A 13,857-nucleotide genomic window follows, 5' to 3' on the forward strand; every position below is an offset into this window, starting at 1 on the left:
TAAAAGACAATTCAATAGTGAAAGAATAATCTTTTCAACAAATGATGTCAGAACAGTTGGACATCTATATGCAAAACAAGATGAACTCAATCCATACCTGATATCATATGCAAAACATAACTCAAAATAAATGACTCAAAGACCTAAGGGTAAAACCTTTTACTTCTTGAAGTAAAAACTTCAAGAAGAAAACAGGAGAAAATCTTTGTTACCTGGATTAGTCAAAGATTTCTTAGCTAGAACACAAAAAGCACATCCCACTCTAGGTATTTACCCAAGAGAAATGAAAACATGTCCACACAAGAAACTGTATGCACATGTTTATATAAGCTTTTTTCAAAATGGCCAAAACTACGGAGTGGATAAACTGTTTTACATCTATATAAGGAATTCTACTCAGCAATAAAAGGTCTAATTTACTGGTCAGTGCAACCACATGAATGAATCTCAAATGCATTATACTAAGTGGGAGAAACAAGACTCAAAAGGCTATCTATTATATGATTTAATTTATATGACGTTCTGAGAAAGGCAAAACTATAGGGACTGAAAACAAATAAGTGGTTGCCAGGGGTGAGGATAAAAGTGAGGGCATTAACTAAAAAGGGCATCAGGAAATTTTTTTAGATGCTTGTGGTGATGGTCTCACGACTATATGTTTCTCAAAAATAGTGAATTTTACTGTGTGTAAGTTATAACTCTGTAAACTTGACTTAAAAAAAGACTGATATAAAGATCTTCTCCACATACAGCTTGTTCCTCAAGTTTCTCCATCTTTAAAAACTGGCATCACTCTCCACCCATTTTCTAAAGCTAGAAACCTACTATTATTCTTGAAACTTCCTTTCCCTTCACCCCACCCCAATCTATATCTAATCCATCTCCAAATCACATAAATTCTGCTTCTAAAACATGTTGCAAACCCATCTTCTAATCTTCCTATCCAAAAATGTCCCTTAGTGCTAATCACCGTCCCTTGTCAACTACACCATTGCAATCACTTCCCTGATGGTCTCCCAGCTTCCATTCTTGGCCTCCTCCAACCCAATTTTGACATAACACCAGAATGATGATTTTAAGTGAAAATTAAACCATGTCATTTTCTTGCTTAAAAGTTTTCAGTGACTCCATTTCTAAACTCCATCCCTTGGCCTACAACACGCCATATGTGGTCTAACACATCCTGTGTCATCTGGTGACACCCTCCTCTACCTTCTCCCACCCCACCCCACAACCATGATGCTCTGGCCTCACTGGCCTTCTTCCATTTGTTGAATATTCCAAGTTTTTCTGTTCTCCTAGGAACTTTGCAAATGCTATTCCCTAGACCTAGACTTCTCTTCTTTTTTTAATGGCTAGCTACTTCTCATAAAGATTCAGCTTACATATCATATCGTTAGTGAAGCCTTGTGCATTTTATAATAGTTCACTCATGACATTCTCTTTCATTACACCTTGTTTTACTCCTTTCCCAATTTATGATTTTATATTTATGAATTTATTTTGTTAATATTTATCTCACCTGCTAGAATACTTGAATATGCTCCTTGAATGCAGAAACTTTCTTTTTCGCACTTATTTAGCACATTAGCTGACACATATAGGAGCTAAATAAATATCTGTCAAATGTGTAAATTCACAAGCCTCCTACAATTAAAGAAATAATAATATGATTCCAATGAGATCATCATTGAATGACCTGGGTCAACATAACGTATCTATTTACCAATCTATCTATTGGCATATGTATTTTTAGGGTCTCCTGAAATAGGCTTAATGAATGGGAATATCTACAACACTGTCTGAGACAAGTAAGAATCACCAAGTTTCAAAACCACGAGTGTGCAAGTGTATGAAAATGTCAGCCACCCAGAAAGACTTACCTCTCCAAACCAATTGCTTGGCACAGAGAATGGAGCTTGGAGTTGTACAAAAATGTAAAGCTGTGTGTCCACTTAAGGAGTAACTATTGAGCTTTGCTCCATGGTCACAAAGGATCTTCACACAATCCAAGTTGGCCATTTCACAAGCCACATGAAGAGGGGTTTTCCCATTGGGTCTACAGTTGATTGTAGCATTGTGGTCTAGTAGCACCAGAAGACATTCCACATGACCAAACAAGACAGAGAGATGCAGGCCTGTTGCCCAAGAAGACTTTAATTTATAACTAGGCAACCAATAACCTGAAAAAGAAAGGAAGAAAGTTTAACTACTTGGCCTAGGATTTCTCCATGTTTTGTGAGGATTTTACAAAGTATTTTACTTTGATCACATTCATAAAATTGGGGGGGTGGGTAATGATGATTCAGTAGTTGTAAACTAGTAGCTGATGGATCTACAAATGTTTAGTTAAGTATCATATTTGGATGTACGTACATAAATGGGACAGGTGCTCTCAAGTTCTCACTGTCTCTACTAGTCTTTGTGATCTTGTTCCTTTACTTCCTTTACCTTCCTGGCGTTCCCAGGCATATGAGTTTGAGACCTTCATTTATGTGGCTGCATTTTATTTCATGCAGTGAGCTACATGAATCTCACAGTAAAGAATTTTTTTAACCCCCTATCATTGTCTTCAATGATGCCAAAGCTGTTAATTACAAGCTTACAACTTTTATTCCATCACAGTTATTTTTCCCTATATTTGCTGCTATTGTTGTCAGTCTAGGTGTGAATGTATTTGATGTCTTTAAAAAAAAATTGGCATGCCAAGACTTTATTTGCCTGTCAGTTTATACAATACATTTTTTCAAAGAAGAATTTAAAGCGACTCACAAATTTTACACTAGACTTTTTAATATTCCAGAAAATAAGAACAAGTTAAAAATAAGGTAGGAAAATAAAAAGAGGACAAGGGTAATATAGGTACCCAAAATACAAAGGTCTGACAATTAAGTTTACGAACTTGCCACCATGCACTTACATTGGCAACACTGTACAAACAGCTCGGTAAGGTTTCATAACCTTGGTATATTAGTGTCTCACAGCTGTGTTTGTGTCAACGTGTGGTGGTGTCTTGCTGAGTGGCATTCATTATTGTTGCGTATTTTTGTGTGCCGTCATGAGACTGTCTGAGCTTGAATAAGAGCAACAAACAAACATTAAATTTCTTGTTAAACTTGGCAAGAGTGGAAGTGAAATCAGGGACATGTTAGGCCAAGTTTATGGGGATAATGCCATGAAGAAAATGGCAGTGTACAAATGGATTAAATGTTTTTCTGAGGGCAGAGAATGCATCACTGATGAAGAGAGGTCAGGGTGGCCAGTAATGAGCAGAACTGATGAAAGCATTCATCAAATTCATCAAACACATTTATCGAATTGAGTGTCAAAATGGTCAGCTGACTGTGAGAAGCATAGCAGGCCAAGTAAATACCAATAGAGAAACAGTTAGGAAAATCTTAACTGAAAATCTTGGCATGAGAAAGGTGTGTGCAAAAATGGTCCCAAAGAAGCTCTTGCATCACAACAATGTACCAGGTCACACGGCACGTCTGTGAGGGAGTTTTTAGACAGTAAACAAATAAGTGTATTGGAACACCCTCCCTACTCACCTGATCTGGCCCCAATGACTTCTTTCTGTACTCAAAGGAATACTGAAAGGAAGACATTTTGATGACATTCAGGACATCAAGTGTAATAGATCGACAGCTCTGATGGCCATTCCAGAAAAAGAGTTCCAAAATTGCTTTGAAGGGTGGCCTAGGCACTGGCATCAGTGCATAGCTTCCTAAGGGGAGTAATTCAAAGGGGACCGTGGTGATATTCAGCAATGAGGTATGTAGCTCTTTTTCTAGGATGAGAACTCAATTGTCAGACCTTGTCCACACTGCGTCTAGTACACTAGAACCTCATTGCAAATTTGCTTTTGAATTTTATAGCAGGAAATAAACAAGAAAATTTGATATATTACACAATTAACTATGCCTACCAGCTATCAGCTATACACAAATTAATTGGTCAGAAGCGTAGTTGTTCCTAGAACTCAGATCTTACATAAAAATTTCCCATGAGTTGTTGGAAAGCTCTCTCTCTCTCTCTCTTTTGCCTCTCCTTTTCCCCTCTGACCTATGACTTCTAAACACTGAGCTAGTTCTTTTCATCCAAGTCTCCAATAATTGCTATATTTGACAAGCTATAACAAAAATAATTTTATAAACCTTCTTTCAATGTCAATACCTAGAGCCATGGCATTAAGCTAACTAGGAGGGGGGAATGGAAAATAGGTACAGGAAGACGAAATATTGATGAAAGATGAAGGTGCAGAGATAGCTCAACAGCTTAGAAAAGACTCTAGGGCTGAAACAACAAAATAAATTTTAACATGGATAAATCAGAGGTTTGCTTTGAGGTTATAAAAATTCCACTATACAAGTACAAGGTAAGCAGGGTATGGTTTAATGGCAATTTGTTTGAGAAAAGACCTGGGGATTTGAGTTGACAGTAATCTCAAAATGAGCTAACAGTGGGATGGAACTGCCAAAAAGTTAATACAATCTTAAGCTACATTAATAAAAGTGCACTGCCCAGAACAAGAGAAGTAAAAGTTGTATTCTTCACTGATTAGATGAGGTCAGAATAAAGCTAGAATATTGTGAGTACTTCTGGGTACCAATGACGATCATCAGGAGGGCACTCAGGGGGTGATGACAACATTAAAAATGGGCCTAGTGATCAGGTATTATCTGATCACTATATAAATTATCTCATTTAAGTGAAAAACACTACATATGTGCCACCTGGGTATTTATCTTACAAGTATAATCACTCACGTGTGAAATGCCCTTTAAGGGCCACTGTGTTGCATGATTCCCAGGAACACCACTTGTACTGAACTCTTTGTGAAGAGTATGAAGTTCCCAGGAGTTATGGATCCTGGCAACCTGACCTGTGGACAAGAACATGCACTACACAAGAGTGAACATTATTCTTAATGGCTAACCATTAGAAACAACCTCAATCTTTATCAATAGGAGACTGTATAAATACATTATGGTACATCCGTACAACCGAATACTATAAGCCCTTATAAAGAAGGGAGCAGTTCTATGTATACTGATATGGAAAAAAATCTCAAGGTATATTATTGAAGAAAAGAAGCAGGGAACTGAACAGTGTGCATAATATGCAATCATATGCAAATACCAGGGGTGCCCAAAAATGCATACGTGTGGACACTTTGGTCAACGTTGCTCAAGCAGTAGTTGCCATAATCAGAAGTGTCTGGACACTGATGGCAACCACTTTGAGCACCTCTTGTAATTGCAGAAGTCACACGTGACTTGCATTCATCTTTTGTTATTGGTATATATCGAGTATTACAATTTTGATAGTTTTTTCCTTTCTTAAAATGTGCATACACTTTTTTTGGCACCCTCTGTATACTTATAAACACCTAAAACAGAAACTGGTTAAAATGATCGCCTCCAAGAACTGGGGGACAAGGACAAGGGCATAGATTTAGTTGTCCTTGAACGCCCTTTTTGAGCTTTGACATTTAGTACCTTGTGCGTGTATTATTATTTATAAAAATAAGTAAAATTAAAATAAACTACTGTCCCCCTGTTCAGAGAGGGAAAAATGGTTTAATTTAAAGAGGCTATTTATAGGGTCATGTACAATGTTTGTTAATCACTAGGAAATGAATGAAATCAACCGAAGTTTATTTTTCTGTAGCCCACCCTCTAATCTACACACACACACACACTTTAATCCCTTTTTCATCCCATCAGAATTCTAGAGCCATTTTGCTTTCTCTTCCTCCCAACTTTCCCATTATCCAAATCTGTTCTTTAAAAAGAAATCCAAAGTTAATCCACACTAAGTTCTAACAGACCACAGAGGGTTTAAAGTGTAACTCTTTTGAGATTATCTGAATTTATGTAGACGTCTGTATTCAATGAAAAGAATTAAATTCTAAGGTACTAATTTAAGATTCTAGACACTGAGAATGGAAGGTATTTGGCAATATAGACTTTTCCTGCGGAGACAAATAGTATCACAGACAACCTGGGCTTGAGGGTATCAACCCTGTGCCTGTAGTGTCTGTGTGTGTGTGTGTGTGTGTGTGTGTGTGTGCGTGTGTAAATAGATATGCACATACAATATATGTGTATATATACATTTATATCTATTTACCTATGTATATTGAATCTGTGTTCTAAGCAGAGTTGTTAAGCTATATGATACGCAACCTACTTTTGATAATGAGTGAATCACATTTAACATTAATACTTAGTCACTCATTTTAATACTCAGACTTCCTCGACAAACAATTTGCAAAGACAGGCTCTTCTAACTGTCTTGGAAAGAAGCAGGTTCCAGATCTGAAAACCAAAGTGTGTTTTGCCTGCCGATTTAGCAGCAAAGATTAGGCAGCTCTATGCAGCCACTGATTGGAAACTCATGCCCGCTTCTGCAACGGGAAGAAAAATGATTTCAGAAAGGAAGCAGCAGAGAGCTGATTAAGAAAACACCATTTTGATGTAAAATCAAAGGCACACAGAGTGTTAGCGCTAGAGGGAAGATTATCCAGTCCAAGTCTTTCATTTTCCAGATGAGAAAACTGCCACTTTTTCAGCCTGCTAGAGCCATAAGTTAATGGATATCTGCAATGCAGTGTTCCCATCTGTCTTTGTCTTTGTGGAAACAGAATAGGTTTAGCGCCAAGCCTGCTTCACAAATCACGAGGATGGAAATAAGATCCCACATCTCTGATATGCAAATGCATTTGCTTGTTGGTTTTTAAAATTCCTCCTAAATTCCAAATAGCACCTAGAGAATTTATCCTGCCTGTTTATTACATGAATCAACCATCCTTGGCCTCTCAGTCAATTTCATCTGTGTCTCCTATAATCATAATAATTAACTGGTAGATTGGGCTGAGAGAGCATGAGGTCCTGGAATTCAGCCAGTCCCTGAATAGAATTGTGCCTACATCTCACCTCACCTAAACGGGAATGTGTGGAGGTGGGTGGCAGCAAGACACGTTAGCTGGTGCCCCTAGGGAGCTGAATGGAGAACTAGGAAGGGGGCAGATTGACAGATACAGATAGGGTCTGCTGAAATTTATCTTTGAGCTGGGTTGCAGAACTTAGATGGTGGTATGGGGGGAGGGACAGAGCCTGCTGCAGACAGAAGCAGCTCATAGCCAGGAGGCCACCCACATACAACGAACACCTTAAAATGAGGCTGCAGCCACAGGTTGCTGTGTACCAAGTTTGAAAATGAGCAAGAATGTCCTTTCCACCATGCCTGCCCTCACCAAGGACCAAACCTGAGGCAAAGCCACCTTCAAAAACCACAGTTATGCAGTTCCTGTTAGCATACTTGTGTCCAAGCTGTTATGTCAAGAGATCTAAATCTGTTCTCCAAAGTATATCCACCAATGGTCACAGCATGACAGAAATATGATGAACTAATCAGGAAGATTCATGTTTCACACTCTCCATTCTTTCCACAGCAGAATTTTCCCAGAGCTTCAGAATGAATGTGATTTATTTTTAGCATTTGTCTTTCAAGGGAATCCCCTCTGCTCACTTCTGCAGAGGACAGGCTGCTTTCTGACTATGTGCTCAGACTGCACAAAAGACAGGGGTGGAGTGGAAGCTGGGCATGAAGCCTGTGAGGGGGGAGTGAAGAAGCCACTGCCTCCCCCTAATGCAAACCACTCACCCTCTCCCCCAGGTTTGCTTTCTGGGTGTAGTGATGGCTCCTTGCAGAAGATCTCTGCTTGAGCAAGGAGGTTAACTGAGGAGAGGAGAAGAGAACAAAGATTCTTTCTTCTATGCAGAAGTCCCACAGAGAACTCTCAAATCCAGGCCCTGCCCATGTGGATTTGTCATATCTACAGTTACTTTTTACCTTCTCCAGATCATAACACATAATCTGTGTATAATCACCTCTTCATAACACCCGAGATTGTCAGCATGCACAGGATTTAGAGAGGATGTTGACAAAGCCTTCACTTTACAAATGAGGATAAATATCTTGCAGGGATTAAGAAGCATAAAAGCATAAAGTGCCCATGTTTCTGTAACTAGTACACAGACGTCAACTCAAACTCTGGTCTCCCCCAAATCTTTAAGTAGCCGTTGGTGAGCTGAGGGCTACATGCAGTTCACTTACAAACTAATATCACTTGCAGGCAAAAGTTCTAAAGGGATTTTAGAAGTTTTACTTCAATGAAAATACACAGATGAATGCTGTCTGTGTGTTTAATTTAAACTGGAAATCAAAGAGACGTGAAGTCTGAGTCCTGAATGGAAAACACCCTGGCTCATGAATCTGGTAATGAGCGAAGTGTTTGAGCCATCTTTTGGATTGATCCTGCTCCAGTGTTTGGGGGATGTACACATCTCTGGTAAACCTCCAGCTAAGCCTGGGCTCTACAACAGTTATCAGCTGTAATGTTATCTGAGTCCAAAGAACCTACACTCGAGAAGCCTCTGTTATTACAGCCAAAGGTTACACACATTGCTCATGGCTGGATTAGCAGACATTTGCTCTGCCTGTGTCCATGTATTTACACAGTCCTGAAGGATTATAGACTGCAGCACAATTCTTGGCTATTTATTAATAACTAGTATTTTCAGGATAAATCTCAGAGTTTTCCCAGGAGAGGAAAAATAAGTAAGCCTGCCATGTAAAATATAAAAGAAAAAAAACTGAACATCAAGGAAGGGAAACGAACCCTAGGATGGTAATAGGAAAGCTGGAGAGCGAATTTCTGGCAAAGAGGAAAATTAGGTGAAAAAGAGATTATTTGTTAAGAGGGTAGAAATAAGAGCTTTCAAGCTATTTGGATGGCAGTTGCTACTTAGTAAAGTAGATAGAGTACCTGCCAGAAAGTTTTCCAGTGAAATCATTCACTGGTTATTTTAATTAAAAATATGACTACCAACCAAAGAACCTGTGGCTCTGAGCCATAAATGAAGTACTTAAAGTACATTACACTGATTAATAAAAGGACTCCGACTAACCTTGCTGACTAGGGAATTTCATCCCAAAAGGTAAATATGATATCCTGCCTTTATCATTAATAAGGCAGGACGCATATATCTGAAGGAGAATCGAGATGTGTTGTTGGAAAAACCTTTGCAAACAGTTTTATGGATGTTCAGTTTCCAGTATTCTGAGAACCAATCGGAATAGCTTTGAGTTTTCTTAGAGACCTTGCTTTCACTCTAACTACTGCATGTCTGGCTCCTAGTAAACATAATTAACCATTTATTGTATCCAGCAGTTAAAAAGTTGTTCATATATTTAACTTTTCTTCACGTCATTCCCATTTTAAAGTGATCATCTAGTAGATGCAATTTTGCTTACTTATTTTTGCCTTTAAGACCCACATCTCTGCCATTCTCTAGGAAATATCTCAAAAGCCAACTGGAACATTTTTAATGTTTGCATTACAAAGTGTGAGGGTTTTTTAAATTAACAAAATATAATTTTATCTGAAGGTTCGATTATGAAGTTTAAACTAACTTGAAAAAATAAAGTGGGATCTCTTGAACTATAAGAATCATTATTAGGTGCTGGGACTAGGCAGGACCAACAGTTTGAACTTGAGCTCTGGAAACTGGCTTCTAAACCTGTGCTTGATCACATGGGTGAGAGAAGCTGCTCAATGAGATGGGAAAGCAGGAGTGAATTTCCAGACGCTTTGTTCTACCTTCCTCACAAAATCCACATTTTATGTTTGCTTAGGAAGTCACCTTTTGATTATTGGTGTACCAGTTAGATCTTGGATTTCAGAGGGGAATGTTTAGATCCCAAGTTGATTTCTTCATCAATAGAGTTTCCAAAAATTATAAACCTTCGTTCTGGTTTAGGCATACTATCCTTAGGGGCAAAATGTGGTTGCTCTTAGAAATCCTGTGAAACGTGCTAAGGTATGTCCTAAAAGAAATAAAAATTGTTTGAGATTAATTGTACCGCTGTTGATTTTCCACGTGGCAATCAAATGTTGAATATAGCAAATTTAAAGGTAGTATGGCATCTGTTATATTAATGTTATAGTAATAACACATTGCTCTGCTCATTAAGTCAAAAATAACTGAAACCTGAGGATTCCCCATCTTAAAAGTAAATAGGCAATGTTCTGTTTCCTCATCCGGATGATGGTTACAGAGGTTTGTTTCTTTTGTGAAAATTAATCAAGCTGCACACTTAAATGATTTGTATACTTTTTGTATACTGTATAGAGGGCTGTTCAAAAGTGCTTGAAAAAATAAAAAACTAGTGTGTAAGAATTCAAAGTCCAGCAGTCTGCTGTGATTTAATAAAGTACCACAAAGTTTAATCCAGCTATAGACCCTTCAAGGTCACACAAGAAGGGTCTCATTTCTTAGAATTATTCAGAAAGGAACTAACTCTCACTCACTCACTCACTCACTCACTCACTCACTCACTCACTCGCTCTTTGGGGCCTGCTCAGCTCTTCCCTGGGGATTCCTTTGTGACTTAAGACATTGATACAACCACTTAGATCTATTTTGCTTGGCCAACAATTAGGATTCTATTTATCATTTCCATTTCTGACTGAAATATTGAAGGAGTTGATGATTAGGCCGGATGACATGAAAAAGTTTGAGGAAACTTTGAAGAAAGATGAGGATTTAATCCAGGTTTAAGATTAAAGAGACAGGTTCTTGTAGCCATATTCACATTAAACAGAGAGTAGGTGTATTATTCTCTATACACACATCTGTACGCGTGCACTTACACACAGACACATACTATTTTCTGCATAAGCCCTGAAGATATGACCACAAGTCCTATTATTTCTGTGCATACATCCACCTGGCATGCATAAGAATGGAACTGTTCCTTTCCTTTCCCAGAGGGTGTAATTTGCTCTCTCTTTAATTGAAAGCCACGTCCCACAGTCCTAACAGCCATTAGCATGGATGAAAATTTAGCTCTAGAAGGACCAGAGGAGTCAGCTCATACTGACAGGAAGAATTTAAAATGCATTTTCTTTCCATCAGGGGTGATGACACCATTGGAAGCAAGAGAAACAACACCCTTCTTCCCTGGAGCCTGCCCCTAAAACTTTCTCACAAACTTCGCATGCTCAGGAGATGAGAAAAGGCTGTCTTCACAAATCAGGGTCAAATAAATTACCCACTGACTTGGACCTAAGTTATTTTACATTGAGCACAAATAGAAATTTAAAAACCAAAAACCAAAAACCTTGAAAATGCATTTAGCATTCAGAGTCTTCCACTGAACAAATTCATACAATGAAAGTAACCTAATTGTATGGTATATACACTCTTTTTAACAGTCTCCCATCAACTACTTTTTAAAAAACAGACTTCTTTATTTTCTAGTCAAAATAACAATGTTAATTTATTGTAAAGCCCTCAAGTAAAAATTATAAATACAGTAACTGGTCTCAACTAGTCTATCTAGCCTTCCTTCAGAACTCAAAATCAGAGTATAGTAAATTAATGTAGAAACATATACCCTTAGCATTAGTTTCTGAAAATTGATGTTACCGATGATTTACATATGAATGGAAAGTATTTTAAACATGAAAGAAAAATTGCTGTTTCTCTCTAAATGCCATACACAAGACCTTATCATCTATTTTGTTTAAACAGAAGTGATGTTGAACATGGTGTTTGTTTGCAGTCTGCTCACCAGATGGCCTCGCTACTCAAGTTCCCCCGTTAACTAGCTGATTTGGGAAATCAGAATCTGCACTCTTCTAATGTATTTCTGATTTATTAAGCCTGTGTTCCAGAAAATCCCTTGATAAAAAAAAAAAAAAAAAAGATCGGTTCTCATTTTTGTTATCCTTAGTATTTTTTAATAAGGCAGATAATGTGTGTTACGTATATCTATCACTTTGATCTATTATTGAAGGGGAAAAAGTTAACTTTTTGGTTTTTCTGGTTTCAGCTTTTCTGCCTTAACTGGAAACTCATTAAAATGACGAGGACCATCAAGGTGCATCAAGACACAGCCTTACCCATTCATTAACCCTCCAAATGGGGGCAAAAATCCTCTTGTTCATACAGATGGACATCAAGATGATATATCTTTAAATGGCTGTGCTAACAGTGAGTTAGCAGCCTGTCCCCAAGCCAGCCACACCATCTGGATTAGATCTGAGCCGTCTGATAAGCCATAATCTAGAGATGTTTTCTCTATTCTATGTCACTATAGACAGAAGAAAAGTTAGAAACAGAAGGAAAGTACATTGCTAAATATTGTTGTCCAGGATTTCAAATTCCAGGCACAAGGATAGAAAAAGGAAAAAAGACAGAGAGAGAGAAGAAAAGAAAAAATATATATACACACATATATATCAACCCATGATGTGGTCTAGTTTAAAAAGAAAGAAAAGATGAACTTAGACATATTTTTAAAATACATACTTAAGAAAGCAATAAGCATTACTGGTTTCAAGTGGGTGACTGACACTGTGCATTAAAAAAAAATCCATTCTCCATCGATTTTTACCAGTTAGACCTATAATTTTTACCTTGTTTATAAGACGCCAAAACCATATTCTCATCTTCAACTTCAAAAACTGTGTCCACATCTATTTGCCTTTGGATTAAAATGGCCTTCAATTTTCCGAAGTCATTTGACTTTAGAGCCTCAAGGAAATTTCTCTTAACTAACTTGGCAGCTGCAGATTTAGTGATAGGGGTGGCAGTGCCGTCCATCCTTCCTCTTCTTCTGGAGGCTTTGTTGTGATTTATCAGGAGAGCGGCACGAAGCAAACAGGCACATACTGGAGAGCCCACAAACTGTCGGCTAATTTTATCCCAAAGTTATGCTGATCCGTTCTATTTATATAAGGATCATTTCAAACTTCAAAATATCCTTCTTGGCTGTCACTGCATTTTCAAGTCTTTTAAACTGGTTCTATACTAACTGACTCATTGAATAATATACCATGTCAATATGAAGGAAAACCCTCACAATACATTTCAGACTGAACTATCACTATTATTTCTCATATGATCAAAGTAATAATGTAAAATTTAAAAGCTCTTAATGCTTTTTTCCCCCCCTCAGTAAAAACATCTGGTGCCCAACTGGAGCTCCAGTGTCTTGCTCTTCTTAACCAATAGCCAAAAATAAAAATTTGTCACAGTTGCTGATACACGTGCTTCTGAAAATCTATAGTAATTTTGCAATATTAGCCTGCAAAATCAAGCATGGTCACACACAATTTGAAAACAAACAGAAGGTTTACAATTGACCTAGACATGAAAAATGTCCATGTCGTGAAAGAAAGCTGGGTGGGATGATGGTGGCAGGGGACTAGTTTAGGTAAAAAGAGACTACAGAAACAAAACAGCTAAATTCAATGAGTGAATGAATTTTATTTAATCATGTAGTTTTTTAATCAGGTAGAAAAGTCTATATTGGGACAATTGTGAAAATATGAATATGGACTAGATATTAATACTATGGAATTATTGTTAATTTGTAAAAGTGTGGTAAATGTATAATGGTTATATAGAAGAATATTCTTGTTCATAAGTGACGCATTAAGGGTAAATTTTCAAGATGTCTAAAACTTCTTTTCAAGTAATTCATAAATATAAAAATAAATATGTATATATATATATATATATATATATATATATATATACACATATATGTACACATTTATAAGTGTATGTGCATGTGCTAAAAATTGACAAAGCTAATGAAAGATCTATGGATGTCCATTATATTATTCTTTCAGCTTTTCTATAAGTTTGAAAATTTTCCAAATAAAACGTTACAGAGAAAAATCCTCAATTTTTGAAATTTATAAATCACTAAAAATTAGAAAAATGATGACAGTAAGTATTAGTTTGAATGTAAAAACATCACCTTTTTATATGG

At 37.2% G+C, this 13,857-nt stretch overlaps 1 protein-coding gene across 1 annotated transcript in view; it reads right to left on the minus strand.

Moving 5' to 3' along the window:
• Positions 1–12,765, minus strand: part of ASB4 (ankyrin repeat and SOCS box containing 4) — a 56,662-nt gene extending 43,897 nt beyond the window's left edge. The window contains exons 1-2 of the mRNA XM_019729745.3: positions 12,494–12,765; positions 1,884–2,183 (exon numbers count right to left, since the gene is read on the minus strand). Of these exons, the coding sequence (XP_019585304.1) occupies positions 1,884–2,183; positions 12,494–12,680 (487 nt within the window). The 5' untranslated portion in view covers positions 12,681–12,765. The remainder of the gene's footprint in view (positions 1–1,883; positions 2,184–12,493) is intronic.
• Positions 12,766–13,857: the final 1,092 nt, after the last annotated feature.

Source organism: Rhinolophus sinicus, chromosome 4 (genome assembly GCF_057876585.1).
Source record: "Rhinolophus sinicus isolate RSI-liver-muscle chromosome 4, RSI-T2T, whole genome shotgun sequence".
Taxonomy (NCBI): domain Eukaryota; kingdom Metazoa; phylum Chordata; class Mammalia; order Chiroptera; family Rhinolophidae; genus Rhinolophus; species Rhinolophus sinicus.